We start from the raw sequence: 20325 nt of genomic DNA on the forward strand, positions 1-20325 counted from the left end.
TGGCAATACATAACAATTTAAAAAAAAATATTTAAAGCAGAGACAATGGTTGTCTCTGTTTAAAGTAAAAAATCGGTATAAAACTATGGTAATTCAGTATATCGTAAAGTAAGAGGCTAAATCGGTAGATCTACCGAAAAATCGATAGAGGTGGCAACACAGCCCCAGATGCGTCGCGGAACTGCTTAAATAGTAGTCCAAAAGACGTCTGGGCGCAAGACCGGAGATTGAGGAACTTCGCTCGTTACTTTATGGGTTTAGCCGCTATGGGCCCAATCAAAGCCCATACGTAGATCACTAATAAGCAAACCATAGAGTGCCTGGTAGAAAGTACAAATACGGGCCAAATCGTAATAATTCGACACGCGGCGCCACTGGCGTCCGCTTTAGTAAACCGGTTGACCAATTCAATTGCCGTGAAATCTTCTCCATGCACAGCATATTGTAAACAATAACAAAGAATTAAAATGGTGATAATACTGATAGTGTTTCAATGAAAAATATTGGCGAATTCCATTAAGAGTCGAAGGCAATTGTAATTATTATGGTGGGTCTCAGTCAGCAGTCTCGTACTTTGTTTCGAACGAAAAATTTAGAACAAAGTCATTTTTAAATATTTTAACCAAATGAATAAAAGTTAGGATTCTCCAGATCCCGTCTAAAGCGTAATTAATCCTGTAACAAAGCAGGAAGTATAATATACATATACTTAGTACATATACATACAGGGTGTCATTGAAATGGTGTAAAAAAATTCGGGGGGTGATAGTACTCCTAAAAATTTTAAAAAAAGTTCCTATAACTATAGGGTGGAAAATGCATATTAAGGGAGTTAGGGGCACTGAAAGGGTAAATTTAAAAAACGGTTTTTTGAAATTGTAGGCTTAAAAAACGAGATAAAATTTCGAAAAAAAATCCTCTGCCATAAATTTTGACCCAAAATCAAATGGTGATACTGAAAAATAATTTGGAAAATCGGAAAGGGTAGTTTTTGCAAGGGTAGGGGGTTAATTCGTGAATAACTTTTTTTAGGTTATTTTCTTCGCAACGTGGGTTCATTTTTAAAAAACTACATACTTTTTCCTACAAAAAAGGTACTCTTGTTGCACATCGCCCAGAACGATGGTTTTCGAGAAAATTGAAGGCAAAAAGTTTGCTCTGATGGGCTGCTAATTGGTTAAACAACATAAACTTATGAAAGTTATGGGGTTTCAAAAGTAAACAAGTAGTTATTAAATAATTAATTGAAAAATCTAAATTTCATGATTTTTAAAACATCGTATTGCTTTAAAAAAACGAAATAAACCAATTACCAAAATTCCTTATTAAATCCATACTTATTTGATTCATTAGCCTAGTTTACACCGCGAGTACCAAATATTCAATACGCGGACCCAATCCCCTATTCTCAAACTCAACGTGCGCGAGTTGACAAGTTTACACGTAAATTATTCCAAATTGTGACTTAATAGGTTTGAGAATAATGTAGAGGTTTTAGTCCGCGTACTGAATATTTGGTACTCGCGGGGTAAACGTAGCTATTGAAGGTATGCGGTCTTATCACTTTATTTATTTTGCATGTACGCAAAAGAAATGTTCTGGTTCATAAATATTTTTGTCAGTTGATTGTTGTTGAAGTGTGCGTAAACGTAAAATTTCACAAATTATGGAATACCCTGTGTGTGAACTGGCAGATATGCATTTTATTTATGGAAGAGCAAACGAAAACGGTCTTTTGGCTAAGCGCTTGTATGTCCAAAAATATCCAAATCGCAGGGCACCTTCTCACCGGATATTTGCGAGAATTCATCAGCGCCTAAGAGACACAGGTTCATTTGGACATAGAAACCAAGACCGTGGCCGTAACTTGATGGTACGTACACCTGATGTTGAGGAGCGCATTTTAGCACATGTAGAGGAAGATCCGGGGATATCTGTAAGGAGAATTGCAGCGCGGGAAAACGTGAGTCGCCATTCTGTGTGGATGACTCTTAAGACTCAACTCCTGCATCCGTATCACATCCAAAGGGTACAAGCTCTTGCTCCGGCAGACTATCCCGCTCGAGTCATCTTCTGTCGTTGGTTATTAAGAAAACAGGTACAAGAACCCCTTTTTTTGGCAAATATTTTATGCACGGATAAAGCTGGGTTTACAAGAAATGGAATTTTCAATTACCATAATCACCAGATGATAGACAGTGATAGACCACATCACTGGTCCGATGAGAACCCTCATGCTGTTGTGGAAAGTCGACACCAAATTCGATTCTCAGTTAATGTTTGGGCGGGAATTCTTGGCGATAGACTTATTGGACCATTTTTTCTACCCCCGAGGTTAATTTGACACCTTTTGAAAAGTCGCTTGTTATTTATAATAATAAACATTTTAGGCTAAATGGTCAAAGTTACCTTAATTTTCTAATACATGATCTACCAGCACTTTTGGAGGAAGTTCCCATAGCACAGAGGCAGATCACGTATTTTATGCATGATGGTGCACCAGCTCATTTTCCGCTAGCTGTGAGGAATCATTTAAACCAAGTTTTTGAGAGGCGTTGGATAGGACGTGGTGGTCCACAAGCTTGGCCAGCAAGATCACCAGATCTTAATCCATTAGATTTCTACTTCTGGGGCCTCTTGAAAACTTTGGTTTACTCAGTGCCGATTAATACTGAAGAGCAACTACGTCAACGCATTATCGACTGTTCCAATCAAATTCGTACAACTCCAGGGATATTCCACAGGGTACGCAGATCATGGAGAAGAAGAGCAGATGTCAATGCAGACATGAATGAATGGTGGTCACTTTGAACATTTACTATGAATGAATTAAGAAATGCATTATTTTAATAAGGAATTTTGGTAATTGGTTTATTTCGTTTTTTAAAGCAATAAGATGTTTTAAAAATCATAAAATTTAGATTTTTCAATTAATTATTTAATAACTACGTGTTTACTTTTGAAACCCCATAACTTTCATAGGTTTATGTTGTTTAACCAGTTAGCAACCCATCAGAGCAAACTTTTTGCCTTCAATTTTCTCGAAAACCATCGTTCTGGGCGATGTGCAACAAGAGTACCTTTTTTGTAGGAAAAAGTATGTAGTTTTTAAAAAATGAACCCACGTTGCGAAAAAAATAACCTAAAAAAAGTTATTCACGAATTAACCCCCTACCCTTGCAAAAACTACCCTTTCCGATTTTCCAAATTATTTTTCAGTATCACCATTTGATTTTGGGTCAAAATTTATGGCAGAGGATTTTTTTTCGAAATTTTATCTCGTTTTTTAAGCCTACAATTTCAAAAAACCGTTTTTTAAATTTACCCTTTCAGTGCCCCTAACTCCCTTAATATGCATTTTCCGCCCTATAGACTTCAAATGTCAGTTTTAAAGATTAAGGCATTATCAATAATAATTTTGATTTGCGTAGGTTGGAAGAACGAGGAAAAACTAAAGGAAACTTTCGATTACAAATTGTCGCCGTGTCCCCTAAGCTTATTCGACGAAAAGGCACAAGGAAACTTGACAAACTAAAAAAAAAAATATTTTGCTGTCAACTTTGAGGTACTTAGGGACCGTTTATCGCCCAAAAAAGTTTTGATATGAATTTTGTAGGTTTTTTTTGGAGACGAATCACTTTCTCATTGATCCAGCGATGAAAAAAAATTCTAGTCCAAAAAGCAAAAAAATACTTTTTTGAGAACTTTGGAGCCATCTACTTTTGTACTTTTCATCGCAGCAAGTCGACTCAATGAGAAAAGTTGTAGAAAATGTTGTCCGCAACAATTTTTGTTAAAAATTTTTTCCAGAAGTCTACCATTCTCGAGATAAATGAAATCCAACATTTTTTGAGTTTTTTCAGAAGGCCGGTAAGCGTATTCACCGACGATCTAGTGTTAAGACCGTAATGAGGATTCATCGACGCTGATTGGTCAAATTTAATTTGAGATGACGTATTAGACATAGTCGATACTTAAAACTCTTAAACTCGAACTCGTGTTTCGTGTTCGTGGTTAATGTTTCGTTTTTCATTTGTTCGGCGTTGTAGGGTGTTGTGTTGTTTTCAAAATCTCAAAATGTATGATTTAACAAATGTAATTACGAAACTAAACGAGACGTTTTGTGTTGTGCTAGAGAAGTCCGAAAAATAATGTGCTACTTTGCGGTACGATGTGAAGAATGGACACTGTTTGCAAGAAAAGGAAATAACTTCTCCAAGACGGGACGCACAAAAGCTTTTAATGTAGTTGCACTTGTAGATTTTCTGGTAGTAGTATTTGCAGAATACTTACACAAAAGAATATTAAGCTATGCTTATAATCGAAAAAACAAATGTGTTGTAAATTTTCATAATCTTTTTAAAAAAATGGAAGGTGTTGGTGCTGAATGCGTAGAAAAAATTGATAATTATTTGTACAAAGTGCCAAGTGCAAAAGATTTAAATTGTAGTTATATAGTAAAAATAGGTATTTGTGAATGTCATTTTGGTGCACAGGGTCGTTTTTGTAAACATCAGGCTTTTATGTATAATTGTTTCCAATATAGTTTGCCGAATTTGCCTTTAGTATCTGCTAGTGAAAGATACAATTTAGGACAATTAGCATTGGGAGAAAAATGTCCAGAACTTTCATTCTTTTTAGGTTTAAGCGAGGACATCCCTAATAACAGCGACGGCTCTTCCATCTCAACCAGTAACTGCAATCGAATAAGAGAAAAAATGGCAGAACCGAGTGAAGTTTCATCTAAATATTATGAACAAATTTGTAGTGAGGTTGTAAAATTCAGACCATTTCTACAGAACTTGCCATTGAATTTGAAAAGGAAGTTAAACCTTTGTATAGCAAAAATACACACCCAAGAACAGTTGAACAGTTTTGTTGCTACTGCGGTAGCTCAGGTGTCTCGGAATTTCAAAGGTGGTGCAGCTATTCGCGTTCCAACTTCTATTGCATGATGAAGAAATGGAGTCACCAAGGGCTCAACTAGCTGCTGGACGCCCTCCAACAAAATTTAAGTCTAACAGAGTTAAAAAAAGGCCAAGAAATTTACATAAAAATATTATGGCAAATTTACCCAGTGCCAAATCTCATGGTAGGTAACTAATCAATAAATTGGTAGATGCTAACCTTTTTGTGTATTGATATTATCTAATTTTTCTAATATGAAAATAAGATTGTTAATCAAACCCAATGTTACATTCTGTGTTGTTATGTATCTTTGCAATGTGCCAGAGTTATCTACCTTATTTTATATTTTATTTTCAATGTATGAAATAAAGAAGTTCGATAATATAACAACTTTATTTTATTTATTCTTTTTATACAGTTTCTTACAAGTTTAACAAAATAAATTATTTATTTACTGACAGAAGGATCTTTCACTCGCTTTACAACGTAACATTCTTGATCATTGTCAAACTCAAAATTTCATTCTTCATAATAAGTTGTTAAAAAACTACAATCAATCAAACATTATATTTTTTATAAAATTTTACAATATCTACATCTTTACATCAAAAATACGGATCACGAGCAGAAAAAAGTAGTACCTAGTGTTACAGTTTTTTTTTATGAATGATTACATTTATCTAGTTATAGTTGAAATTAATTAAGTAATGCAATCTTATGCCCACAAAAAACATAAAGATTAAGAGAAATAATTATTTAGATGTACAACCCCTAAAATAAAACTCACTCTATTCAATTTGTAAATGTTTATTGATTATAATAAGAAAAAAATAAAAGAAACAAAATGTGATTCACCCTAAAACCCAAAATATAACTAAACAGAACACTTCTCGTCACATTAACACAGGTACACATACAAATAGTTAATCATGTAATGGGCTTTATACGGCACTAAATTGTTTTATTTATAGTTTTGTTGTTTTTTTTAATTGAAATTTATCACGAAAATTAGTCCAAAATAATTCAAATTCAACTATAAAAAAACTTAAATTAGATGTTCACTCCAAAATTTATTCGAATGAGAACAGCAAACAGCTGTTATACCTACCTAATCGATACTCAAATCTTGACCAATCAACGTCGATGAATCCTTATTACGGTCTTAACACTAGATGGTCGGTGAATACGCGGCCGGTAAAATTCCACCCCACATTCTTCAAGTTAAGTTTTTTCAGTGCCAATCTAACGACTTCCGCAAAAAAATGTTACCGGGTATTTTTTCGTAAAAAAATCGACAGTACATGTAGCGATGCCTTTGTGATGAACGTTACGGTTACCTTAAAATAAAAATATTGCCTACATGTGCATTACTTTGTGTTGTATTTATCGCATTTTTAGAGTTCAATCATATTGATTGCTTTGAAACTTGAGAAATTCTATGTTGCAAAGCGTACAAAAAAAGAAACCTACGAAAAGCAGATAAAATTGTACATATACTTTTCGTAGATATACAATTTTATCTTTCGAAATCTTTTTATTTCTCGATCAAAGCACTTAAAGAACAAAAACTTTTAACGAAATATATTTTATTTCTTTCAATATAACAATGTAACATATAAAACTTAGGATTAATTTATTGAAATTCGGATAGGGGATCGACTTCGGCAACTTCTTTATTCTGTAGTTTTTTGACTGAGGCCTGTTTAACTTCTACATGTGTAACAACTGAACTCGCTAAAAACAAAAATAGATGTATTATTGATATCTTCTACTCTACTAACTAACCTTTCGCTTCAGATTTTTCTACAGATTTTACATGTTTAGCTCCAAATAAGTCCTCTTCTTCACTACTAGAATCATCAAACAAACTCAATTTCTTCGGTTCCGCTACGGGATTTTCTCGCTCTTTTTGAACGCTGGACACTTTAGTTGTAGCAAACAAGTCGCTATCGCCTTCACTATCAGATTTATCCGAAAACAAGCTTGAACTCGCTCGATCCTTCTCTGATTTATGAGTAAACAAACTGACTTTTTTCACCGTATTTGATCCCGTGGAAAACAGTTCTGAATCGCTGTTGCTGTCTGAATCTGAGGCACCAAAGAGACTGACGTTTTTCTTGGTTGATGTTTGAGGTTTACTTGAAAGATCCTTACTTTCGTTTTGTGAATTTTTAATTTGATCATTAATATTTTCCGCTTTTTGTTCAACATTGGCCTTTTTCTCATCAGGAATAACAGGTTGTAGTACCGTTTTTTTCTCAAAGATATCGGAATTAAACGAATCGTCATCTAAGCCAAAAAGTTGCGAACTCTCCTTCGCGGGCTTGAAAATATCTTCTCCATCCCCCAGATCATCAAATAACGCTGTATGTTTATTACTGGCACTATCGGATTTACTTATTCCTCCCAGATCACTATCAAAAACTAAAGAAATATTTTTAGGTTCATCTAATATTCGTGTAGCATCATTATCTCTCTCTTTTAATAAGTTGCTTGTCTCAGGTTCCTGTAACGGTTTCTCTTCTGCTTCTTCATAAAATGTGTGGCTGGATCTTTTGATCGCCGCATGTCGTGCTTGACGAGTGGATGGCCGCCGTTTGATTGGGATTTTTGCTCTGTCCTAGAAGAAGAAGAAGAATATATAAATCTGGTGTCATTATTTAAGGTTATTTAAGGTTTACGAACCCAATGTTGTTCAAATACATTTTTTGCTAGCAAGTCTTAGAGCGATCAAATGATATCGACACATTAATTTTGTAACTTGCAAAATAAATTGGATATATGCCAACATAAACAAAATAAACCTGCTATTTTAAAAACTGCTTGAACATATAAAATGCAGAAATCCATGACAAGACCAAAGGACCTGCAATAAAAGCATGAAAAAGTATAAGATTAAAAAGCCTTACATCAGATTTGTCTGAAATTTTGCACACAGATTTTCATATACAGGATGTCCATTTAATATCGCGGTGCTCGATTGCGGCTAAACCGTAAAACGGAAAAAAACTTTAATAGTGGGAATGTTAATTGAGTTAGAGGGACCACTTTTTAAAATTAGTTTGGTTGATACAGGGTGTCTGAATGCTGACTGAGAAGAGTTGTGTCATCCGCATATTGTACAGATATCACCTCTGAGAAGTGGGCGGGTAATTCATTTACATAAAGTAAAAACAGAAGAGGACCCAAGATTGATCCTTGAGGCACCCCTGTTGTTATTCGAAGTATGGAGGATGTTCTTCCTCCACAAGTCACCATCTGCTGACGCTCACAAAGGTAGGACTGGATAAGTTCCAGGCAAATACCCCGGATACCATAAAAAACCAACTTGCTCAACAAAATACTATGCGAGACACAGTCGAACGCTTTTGAGAGGTCGCAGAAAATTGCACTCACTGTCTTGCCCCCCTCAAATGCATCAACCAGGTAGTCTACCATTACCCTGAGTGCATCAGCAGTGGATCTTCCTTTTCGAAAGCCAAACTGCGCTGGTGAAAGTAAATTATGTTTATCAAGAAAAGATATGAGACGTTGGTTTAGACAGAGCTCAATGGGCTTGGATAATATCGGTATTATTGATATTGGTCGATGATTTCCTGGATCATTCCTATTACCCTTTTTAAATATAGGAACAACTTTACTTATTTTAAGCTTTTGTGGAAATGTACCAGATGAAAAACATTTGTTTATTATTAGAGATAGTGGTAGGGCCAAACCATTTGCAAGTTGTTTCAATATTTTATTGCTCAAACCAAAAATGTCTTGAGCAGAACTATCACTTAAACTTTTTAATAGATCAATGACTTCTATTTCGGTAACAGGTGAAAGAAATACTGTTGAATTGTTATGTACATATTTTGCTGTAAATTGTACGGGATCATTAGATTTTTGCAGTGTATTTGTAATTGAGTCAGCTATATTCACAAAGAATTTGTTAAACTCATCGGGAGTTACATTACATTTCGAATTACTAGGATCATTATTTTTTGTTTCTTTAATGATGTTCCAGATGGTTTTGGATTTGTTATGACTATTTCCTATTTTGTTTGTATAATACGAGTGTCTCGCTTGTTTTATTTTAGTTTTATATTCCTTGATACGAATTTTTAGCCATTCTGAGAGATCTAGAGTACTGTTATGTTTATTTAAGGTAGAAAAGAAGTTTAATTATCTCTCAATCTTTTCAGTTCATTATTAAACCATTTTTTTTTCTTTATTTGTGGTGAGAATTGTTTTAGTTTTTTTGGGAATATAAAAGTCTATAATAGACATTAGAACATTGAGAAATATTTCAAAAGAATTGTCAACGTTACAATTATCAAGTACCAACAACCAGTCAACGTTTAGTAATGAAGTAACACAGCGGGAAAATCTCTCTCCACAATACGGTCTGAACTCTAAGACCGTTGTGTGGGTGTTTTCAGTAGTTTCATTTATTGATTCATATGTATTAATAATAGCCATATGATCTGACATATAAGTGTCCCATAGAGTACATTTACAATTAATTGCACAATTTGTGCAACAAATGCTTTTTGTGGTTTTTGAGATTCTAGTTGCGCTATTTACCAGGAATTTAAAGTCATATGTGCTGACAAGTTGGGTGAACTCGGCTGAAGTGAGGTTATCCTCTAGAAGATCTATATTAAAATCACCATAAATAAAGGTACATTTGCGTCTATGGAATAAGAAATTTAGAACTGTATCAAGACTCTGAAAGAACACGTCTAATTTACCTGATGGAGATCTGTAGACACTCAAAACTACAACCTGCAAGGCTTCAATCTCAGTCGCAACGACTTCAAAGTGTGTCTCTATTGACATGTTGTCTATAGTTGGGATCTTCTTTACAAGAAACGGTTCTCTGGTGTAGATAAGGACTCCACCTCCTCCTGCTTCAGTACGGCTGAAACTGTTGGATAGATGGTATCCAGGCAGAGAGTAACTTTCTACTGCTTGTTGAGGAAGCCAATGTTCTGATAGACATATTATATCAAAATTCTTGTTTTCAATCTGGATTTCCAACTCATCCAGCAGCAGTCAACTCATCATACATGCAGATTTTGCCCTAAGCATATAACATGGGATTTCATATAATAGGCCGGTATATGTCTGGGGTATCGAGGGACTTCTAGAGGGTGCTGTTGTGCCACAGATTGCGCTATGAGTGGAGTAAATAAGACCTTTTAGATGGTGATCCGTTAGTGTAGGAAAACTTACAAATACTTTCTTCTATAGCGGAATCATGTTGGGCAAGGTATTCTAATTGATTTGAAATTCGCCTCCTCAGTTTTGCTTGCTATATTTCCCTTCAATTCCTCAAGTTAAGTTTTAGTAAATAAATGTGCCTTGACATCTGGTTTCTAACCCTACTAGCCGATTGACAGTGACTGTGATTGACAGTAATGACTCATTGACACACTTGTCGTTGTGGAGGTTTGACAGCGTTGCTGTTTCCCATTAAAGTTTGGTTTCCATTTGGCGGATGACGAAGCGTCATAAATCAGGCAGAGCGACGTAAGAGGAAAATTGGAATTTCGTAGCCCCGTTGGGAAAATTTTGTTAGTTTTCCATGTTTTAGTATCCGAGTATCATTTTGCTGTGGTATTGCGGAATTTCTATTTTGATAGAGTGAGGCTCCGCGTAGTTGCACCAAGAGGCAGGGTCAGATCGTGTCGAAGAGAGAGTGACAAGTTCACTGCATTAGTGTCACCTGTCACTGTCTGGTGAGTTGTCAGTTCCTTGTCCAGCCTGTAGCCATCCCGTTATCAGAAAGAACAGTCGACATTTTGTGGTTTTAAGGAAAATTTAAGTTCATCTTGCCGGTAATTCGGTTGAATGGAAAAATATTCCTCCCAAATTTTGGGGTTTAATTTGATGAACGTCTAGTGGGAAGTTGTAGCCGAGAGGATTTCGGATTGACCTGATATTTTTGGATTTGGTCGGCTGCTTCCACACCATTTATGGGATTTTGAAATTTTCTAACCACAAAATGAGACTCTAGGCCTCGCTCACCGCCTTAGGTATGTAGCAACATGTTGGTAATTGCCATAGAATTGATTGTGTGTTTATTTTACTGATTTTTTTTGTCCTCTATTTTAGAGGCCTCTTCTTTTTCTCATTCTCTCCCCTATTCTCTGGTCTCTTCCTATTCTCTGGTTTCTTCTGGTCATCCCAACACTGTTGTTAACCGGCTTAAGTGAGCCTCAACACAGCCTGGACTGAGCATTGTACTGTGGCTCTGCGATTTTGGATTGGAACTTGCTTGAAATCGGCTTGCCCCTTAGAACATTGAAAGGCTAGAATTAGTAAGCAACAACTTTGTTTGAGTCCAACATGTGCACAGGGGCAAGAGGGGAGTTTTGTTTACAAACATATTTGCCGATTCTCTGTTGGCAAGTCGACGCAAATTTCCAACGGAGGAAATTTTTAGCTATATTTTAACAACCATTATAACGTTAATTTAACTTATTTGTGTTGTATTTTATAAGAAAATTTAAAATAAAAAGTATAAATACTACAGTTAACCTATTTTAAGAATAAATATAATATCCTTAAGAAAAAAAAAAACAAAATTATTAACATTCTTATCCCTAAAACTGCTTCTAAAAAATTTGAAGCGACAACACCGGAGCATAAGCGCCTGAGCCATACGCGTAGTGTCATCTGTCAAACGGCTTTTTGTTTATTTTCGGGATTCGTGTATTTTCTTTAATTTTTGGTTTCAAAAGGAAAAAGGCCACATTTTAGTGTTTTTTTAAATTGCTAGGATGGCAAAAACTTGTGTCGTTTGTGCCGCATCATGATAAAAATGTGATTCAAGCCGATCTTTTCACAAGTAAGTACCGATACTTTCATAACATCACATCATGGGGTAACCATCATCATAAGCGTAGAATAGGGGATCTTATAGATAAACCTAATAAAAACTTGAATGTGAAAGTGTGCGTAAAATACCAAAATATTCATATTTTTAAATCTAAATATTTTTTTGAACATATTCATCTATCAATAGGCTATAAAAAATATAAAACTAGAATTTTGTCCCTGGTTTTATTACAGGATTTTATGTTTTTTTTTTGTTGTTTTGGCAGAAAGAAGGCATACCTAATACCCATGTACCTATCTATGTATAGTTATGTTTTTTTAATATAGACATTAGTTAGATAGATGAAATTACTAATTTTTTATTGCCTTTAAAGAATTTTGAAATTTATGTAGATATTGATATCTATGATTGTATAAAGTTAATTTTGTCTTTCCCTAAAATTTGATCGATAATTTTTTTTTACCATATTGCAACTTACAATAATATATATAGAAATTGGCACCTGTAATTTTTTTTGCTTTTTGATTAAATATCAAATACTTATTATAGATTGCCTAATATATGCCCAAAGAGAACAATGGATATCATTAATGGAAATCAACACAATTAAACAGAACATATTTGTTTGTTCAGATCACATCCTTAGAAGTGATTTCTTATATAAGGAAGATAATATTATCAATAGCCAGACTTTATTTAAAAAATCAGCTCTACCTCAAAGGTATTTTTTTTTTAATATATTTTTCTAGTATAAAAAAATCGTCACAAAAAGTATTAGTGTTACTCATATAAGCTTTATTTATACCTAATACTTATTAAATTAGGTATGTGTGTAAAACTATTTTTTTACTAGGATTTCTGATGCACTGGTTAAAAACACAGCAGCCGACAATTCAGTTAATTTACCAAGTGATTTACCCTTCAAAGCTGCAGGGGTAGCTTTCCTGAAGAGTGCAAAAACTTCTTTAGCTTCCAAAATGGTTTTTGAAGGTGGTAGACAATGGTACAGTGAAAACATCTTGTCGGACTTGCATTGTCTTATTTATTTAATGTAACACGACGTTTCGGTTGGTAAGTATCTCCAACCGTTATCAAGTGTAAACTGACAGCAAACTACTATTCTATAGGCTTATATACTAGATGTGTGCAGCGATGTGGAAGGGTGGGGGGAGGGGGGGAAAGTCATCCGTGAAAAGAGTTGGGGGGGGGGGGGAGGAGGGGGGGGGGGACTCGCGTCTCTCTAGATCCTACACTGTCCTGAGAGTAGAGGCTTCCAGATGTTGGGTATATCGACGCTTGGCTGGCTGAAGATCCTCTGATTCTGTGAAATGAAAGCTGCCTCTACGAACTTCCTCTTCCGCCAGTGCTGTTCCTTGTGCAGAATCTTGGCTTCTGACCAATGGATATTGTGTCCATTATGCCACGCGTGCTCTGCTATTCCGGATTTGGAAACCTCTCCTCTTTGGGTCCAGCTGCGATGTTCCTTCGCTCTGATTTCCAGGGGGCGCTTCGTTTCACCTATGTATGAGTCACCGCACTCACATGGGATCCGGTAGACGCAATTTTTGGTATCCACCATGCCATCTGGTTTGGTCTTTGATACCACGCTTCTGATAGTGGTGCTAGATCTAAAGGCAGTTCTAATATTGTACTTGCTGGCAATGCGTCGGATTTGTTCCGATGTACCCCTAATGTAAGGTATGGGTAGAAGTCTGGTTGTCGTGGTGGCCTCGTCTCTGATTTGATTTGGACGCGTCCTTTGGATGGTCCTACTTATTAGCTTCTTTGGATATCCATTCTGTTGTAGGTCTTTGTAGATGGTATCCACTTCAGTCTTGAGATCCTCGTCGTTTCTACAGATGGTTCGAGCTCTATTGTAGAGGGATCTTATTATGCCTACTTTGGTGGTTGCAGGATGGTTGGACTCATAGTGCAGATACTGGCCCGTGTGTGTTGGTTTTTTATAAACTGAAGTTCGTAGATTTCCGCCGACCTTTTTAACGAGGACATCTAGGAAAGGTAGAGCTGAGTCCTTTTCTGTCTCCATCGTGAACTTGATTGTTGGTCTGAAACTGTTAAGGTGAAGCAGAAATTCCTGAAGTGCTTTTTCCTCTTTGTCCCAGATGATGAAGGTGTCGTCCACATATCAAAGCCAGAGCTTGGGTTTGCAACGGGAGGCATCTATTGCATGTTCCTCGAACCATTCCATGAAGATGTTTGCTATTACTGGGGAAAGAGATGAACCCATCGGAAGTCCTTCGTCTTGGGCGTAGAACGTCGAAACGTCGTGTTACATTAAATAAATAAGACAATGCAAGTCCGACAAGATGTTTTCGCTTCCAAAATGGTATATAGTATAAACAGTGAAGCTTATATAGACAAGTATGGATAATTAAAATAGATTAATATTCTTGATACACCAAATTTTGTATAATTACAGATCTGATCATTCATCATCAACAATAACTGCATCTGAGATTATTAGTTCTACAGTAACCCTGGGGTCTAGGTCAACAATTACTATTTCTCATCCAATCCGTTTTTGTTGAACTGCTACACATTCCCTGACTCTGCCAAGGAAAAGGTAAAAATACACTCAAAATAGACATCATTATAGCACATTTAAAAATTATTGTTTAATTCTTTCTCTAAGTACAAATAAGACTTTTATGCCATGTATTATCTTATTCTATATATCTTATTTAAAAGTGATATAGTATTTTATTGTATTATATTTGTAATGAATGCAATTAATCAAATGTATGATATTACAAAGATTCTTTATAATAACATACATTTTATTGATCAATTGGATTATCATAATACATTTTTTAAATTTTTTCTTTTTAATATTGGTAATACTATATTTTTATGTATATTACTTGTTTGTATATTACTACTAATAAACTATCTAATCTAATCTATTATACATAGTCTTTATTCTTAGGTAATCCTTGTTTTTCAGTATAAATTAATATGATATAATAATTGGTATTAGGTATTATATAGGTCACTGTTAAATGTCTCAAAACCATTGTACAGGCTAAATACTCATAATAAAAATCTTATAACATATAAAAAACCTGCAACTCCTTTACAATTTGAACATCCTTGTAGTTTTAACTCTTACCGCTGAAGCAATACTGTCCCTTTGAAAAAGTCAGCACCATAGAAGTATATATTATGTGATATAAAATAAGTGATGTAAAACTGAGTTTTGTCCAATATAACAATATCAATAAAATTTTGTGAAATGTTAAAAATTTGTGTCTTAAAACATGATTTATTAAGAAATCTATAATATTATATTAATAAAATGTTTAATTTCCATAAAAATGCTTTGACAAAAATGCTGCCTTTTATTAGGACCTTCCTCTAACGAAGTCCGTTAAAAAAACACATAAATAGCTCATAAATGGTAATATTACTTGTACTTAAACTCTATAATAATTAATAAAAATTTATCAGGTAAATATTTGTTGACGACGTCACTGGTAGAGAGTGCTTGTATCGGTGGCGTCAACAATGCGTTCGAGCGGCGTTGCGATGCCATTAACGTTTTCTCGTTTCTTCGTACTTTATTTTCATATTTCACGTATATTGACTTCGATATAGAGTATTTTATCAAATTTATTTTAAAAAAATGCTTGATATTTTATTAAAGAGGAGCAGTAGTATTGTGTTAAGTTTTCGGAAAAAACTGAAAATTTTTATGATATTATAAAGTGATTTTTGCCATTCCTCTATAAGCATTTGGCATCATTGTATCAGAGATGTTGCAAGCAAACAAACCTGCCCATAGTTCCACGGCATGCTACTTCTAGCCTTTCAATGTTCTAAGGATGAAATCATAGGTGAAATATAGAGCGTAATCTCACAGGGTCAAGCCGACGGCACAGACCATGAAATACAGGTAAGTGAAAGAATCGGCACTGTGAACTTTTTTATAATATGCAAAACAATTACACTGGCACTATACTCAAATTTTTAACTTAAAGTACAATAAAAAATAAGAAAAACCTAGTAATTTAATAATAAATACGACGCTACCAGTTATGTTTCCTATCACGTTAATAACGTTTTAAAAAACTTTTATTTTGACAAGCCGCGATACAGTGTACTCGAAGCAAGAACGAAGATTACCTTAACTTAATATTACAAGTGATTATATAGACTAAATAATGCAAATAAAGCATGAAATACGATATAACTGAGTAAGCATATACATAAGCAAATATTATATATAGGGTGGCATAATTGTGTACATAACTTACCCCTATAATAGTTTTTTAGCTCCTGAGTAAAAAAATCTTTATTTTTTGTTAGATTTTATTATTTCAGTTTGGATAAAGTTCAATAAATTCCAAAAAACATTAACTTAAATTTTTTTAAATTATTTTGATTTTGTTTTGAGTTAAATTTCAATGTTGTATTAAAACAGGTATCGTATATCTAAAATAAATTTTATTTTCAAGATTAGTTCTGTCAAACGTCAATGAAGATTTCGGCAATGACTCCAAAAAAAATTCAATTAAGAAAAGAAATTAAAACTCTGGAAAAGGAAGGCTCTCACGCAAAAAGATCCCTGGAAGTAGGAGTTACTTTGGACGACGTTCAAAAATTCCTAGATGACAACTACCCAGCAGATTCTTGTGCATTCCTTAAGAGTCAGCTATCTCTTCTGAACAAGTTTTAAGTATTAATAAAAGATTATCAGAATCTTAAGATCTCTGAAGGTAATGGTTTAGTTATGTATAAGGTTTAGGAATTCTAATCCGTTAGGTGAAGACGAAACTAATATTTGTCATTTTAAATCATACAGTGAAACTAATTTTGGATTAGTAGTCCCATTTAAGAATATGACTGATTATGTTATTGCGCTGGAACGAAGAACTCGAAGAATCGAAGAACTAGCTCATCAAACCAATGTTGGAAATAAACTAAAAAATCAATTTTTATAAGTCAAATTTATTCACCACATTTTTGGGCTGGTTATGAATGAAACATTACGTTTATTACTTATAATGTCTTTGGTAATGCTATTATTAGTCTGACAAAATAACAAAAACGTCAACAAGTGCAGTAATCAATCATTTAAAATTCAAACATGTCATTACTTAGTAGTTATGTCTGAACGGGAGGGTCGCTAGCTTTTCTCTCCTGTCGTAGTTTTAAGGCACGTGGAAGCACCTTACCAAGACTTAGAGTGGACTGTATATTTTGTTTCTTTTCTTAGGATATCCAGATCTTCCAGGGATTGGCACAAAAATAACACACTTTACTTAACTTTAAATTATTATATAATGTTTAAAGTTTCACTCGATTGTAAATGGTTAAAAATAAACTTCCACGAAATACACCAGAAAACGCATTTTCAGAGTGGTGCGTGTACCCCTTGAGATAATTAGGTCGACTGAACTAATCGATCAATTGAGTGCGGGCGATGAGGATGTGGCTACAGAGCAGGTCTCCGTACAGTAAAGTCAGTTGTCTGTCATAAGATCGGTCCGTTATGGGCGCTTCAGACGCGTTTCATTGTTATGGGAATCACAACAATGTCTATCTTTAGTTGTTAAGTTTAGTAACAGTAATATATGCATTTTTTCTCCCAAACTTTTGACTTTGATTTAAAAATAAATCCTAATGAAACCAGTCGTACCAAAACAACCTTTAATAAGATACCTAAGTACCTAATTATTAATAAAAAAAATTTAACCATTTACTTCTTGAATTACGTAAACTTTGATAATGTAAAATTTATTTAGTTTGGTGGTTATAAAAACGAATAATTTATAGTATTATCAATTTACATATTTTTCCCAAGTAGGTACATTAAATAATAATTTTATTTCAGATAATAAAGTTATTATAAAATCGTGCTCCGTCTTCCCCTACAGTTCGAATTAGACGAAACTCGTCTAATTCGAACTGTATTTTTTACCAGAATTCCCCCTTACATTTTTTGCTAGTTCCCCGTCGGCGAGGAGCTCGGCGGCCTGCCTTTGAGATCGAAATATAAAAGGTTTTTCGCCCAGTGAAGCACTTGTATTTTATTCAGTAAACTTTGCTGCGGTACTAATTTCGTTGCTGCCGATTGGTACCTGCGACACATTTTTTCGAAATGCGTTGAGAGCGAAGGTATTATTTTGAAATTTAATCCCCCTGTCTCACCACATATGGGAAGTATTTGGGAGGCCAACATAAAATCCCTAAAGGGTCATTTAAAAGGGGTTGTGGGTAACCAAATTCTTTCTTACGAAGAATTGAATACAGTGCTGGCACAGGTCGAAGCAGTGCTTAATTCACGCCAGTGGCGAAGCGTGAACTTTTTTTTCGGGTAGACAATCAATAAAAATTGTTAATTAGAAAAAAATGTGTATTCAATAATATTTACTTTAATGAAATAGAAAATGAAAGCGCATTAAATATTAACTCGAAGAGAACAATTATGTAGTGATATTATTTTAAAATTAATGAAAGACAAATAAAAACACAACTAAAATACAATTGCCAATATCGAACAGTTGTTCATAAATAACTACAAAAAAAACCTTTTCTTATACACCCAAAAATAAATAAATAAATAATAAAAAATAAAAAAAAAATTATTATAGCACGCGCCCGCACCAAATGCCAAATGCAGATTCATCAAAACAAAACAAAACAAAACTGAAGATGTATTGCGGCCGACCAGATCAACCGTGTCTATAAGCAATAACCCTCAACAGCATAATAAAATAGCTGGTCGACTTCGATAGACGAAAGCTCGAATGTCTTTCCCGTAGACGCCACTAAAAAGCTCCCGATTCCCGCCGGTGATCGTGTATGTTCGGAGAAAAATTCGGTTGTTTGACGTGAATGACAAGAATAACGACACGAATGTTCCCGCTTTTTTTGCGTTTGTTTGTGAAATAGTAGTACTTGTTTCTTTGTGAAATATTGACCATATTGTTGCTTATAGTGTTTTAAAATAATACCTGAAAAGCTGTATTAATTTCAATTCAGCGATTTTAGCTGTAAAGATGGACGGCCCTACTCAAAACCATCAGAATCAGGACCAAACTATCAACAAAAATATGTGCCACTTATGCAGTAAAATGTTTTCTTCCATTTCAGCTAAAAACAAACATATTAAAGTTATTCATAAGCAGCAGCTTCCAGATAACCCAAAGTCACACATTTCTTGTCCCTTATGCAAAGAGACTAAATATTCTTGTGAGACTTATCAAAGACTTGAAGCTCATTTACAGGTAAGTCATGATATCAAAATAGAGTCCTCAACTTTCCATTTTTCCAGCGAAGAAAGATTTGAGGAATGGTTAAGAGAGCATAAAATAAGCACAAACTATGCACTTGTTCGCACAAGGAAAATTGAAGACAATATGGAAAAAGTATATTGTTGCAATCGAAGCGATTTTAGAGGTAATTTGTAGCAATTTCAATTGTTCATTATGGTGTGTGAGCAAAGGAAGGGAAGCGATTCTGTTTTAGGTGAACTCCTTGGGGAATGTTCTACCAATAATATTGAAGCTAGCCATAGTCTAGAAATTGAAACGTTTGTTAATGAGAAGATTACTGAAAATCAACAAGTAGCAGTACAAGGATTCATAACAAGCAATCAACAAGAGAAATTGAAATTGAAAGTGTATCAAACTTTTTAAGATCTTTAAATGATGAAACTTATGATAAGTAAGTTATCTTTTTATAAAATTATATAAGATATATTAACACATACCTGTAAATGTCTAGGTGCATGAGACAACTGATATCAATGATGGAACAGATAAATAAGACAAATACAAGTAAACGAAAAATGGACAAACAAGTTTATTTTCCATCAAAGAAGAAGAAGGAGCAGTAAATAAAAATAATAAATTGTATATTTTTTTCTATTTATCAGTATTTTTTTTATATAATAGTAGGTATATTTTTATAGGTTTAAGTATATATGTATGTATATGTGTATTATAATTTTTTTTGTAAGTTTTAGGCAAATATTTAAAAAAATATTACCTATCTCATAAGTTTCTTGCAGTTTCTTCTTATGAGTATTAATGGAAACTGCGAATTGTAAATTAGTATTTTAGCATAAAATGATTGAGTTTCTTTTCAAATCAGTCATATACATTATACATGTTTTTGCAGCATTTATAAAATAAAACTTTTAATATATGATACATTTATATAACAGTATAACTAATTAAATCCATTGTGTTTTCACTTACCAAAATTACCTCTCTACCTGGGTATAAAAGTTATTTAAAAAAAATAGGTACTTATTTTAAAGAGATTAATAACATTTATATATTTAAGATTAAAATTAAAGTACAATACTACAATATTTAATAAATTTTGTTTTTCATTTATTTATTTTTTCTAAATATGCAATACCCTATTGTTTAAGTTGGGCTTTTCCTTTTGATATATCCACATATAGAGAACTTAAAAAAATAATAGTTATTTGTATGACAAAAGGGAGCAAAGTGCATAATTTCCTTAAGTGGGTGAAGTTTGATCTAGCAAAAGCATCCATAGTGAGGAAATGACGCCGCTCCTACAGTACTTCATTTTCTACTTTCATTCTTATT

The 20325-nt window shown here is 34.0% G+C and overlaps 2 protein-coding genes across 16 annotated transcripts in view; one reads left to right on the plus strand and one right to left on the minus strand.

Annotated features, from left to right (window-relative positions):
- The window catches only part of LOC126747529 (heat shock protein 70 A1-like), a 402096-nt gene that overhangs the window by 179767 nt on the left and 202004 nt on the right, over positions 1-20325 (plus strand). The gene's annotated exons all lie outside the window — the stretch shown is intronic.
- Positions 6475-20325, minus strand: part of LOC126747527 (WASH complex subunit 2) — a 271361-nt gene continuing 257510 nt past the window's right edge. For all 4 annotated transcript variants that reach the window (XM_050456216.1, XM_050456218.1, XM_050456217.1 and 1 more), the window contains 2 exons: positions 6694-7528; positions 6475-6642 (listed from right to left, as the gene is read on the minus strand). In XM_050456216.1, the coding sequence (XP_050312173.1) occupies positions 6542-6642; positions 6694-7528 (936 nt within the window). In that variant the 3' untranslated portion in view covers positions 6475-6541. The remainder of the gene's footprint in view (positions 6643-6693; positions 7529-20325) is intronic.

This window comes from Anthonomus grandis, chromosome 19 (genome assembly GCF_022605725.1).
Source record: "Anthonomus grandis grandis chromosome 19, icAntGran1.3, whole genome shotgun sequence".
Taxonomy (NCBI): Eukaryota; Metazoa; Arthropoda; class Insecta; order Coleoptera; family Curculionidae; genus Anthonomus; species Anthonomus grandis.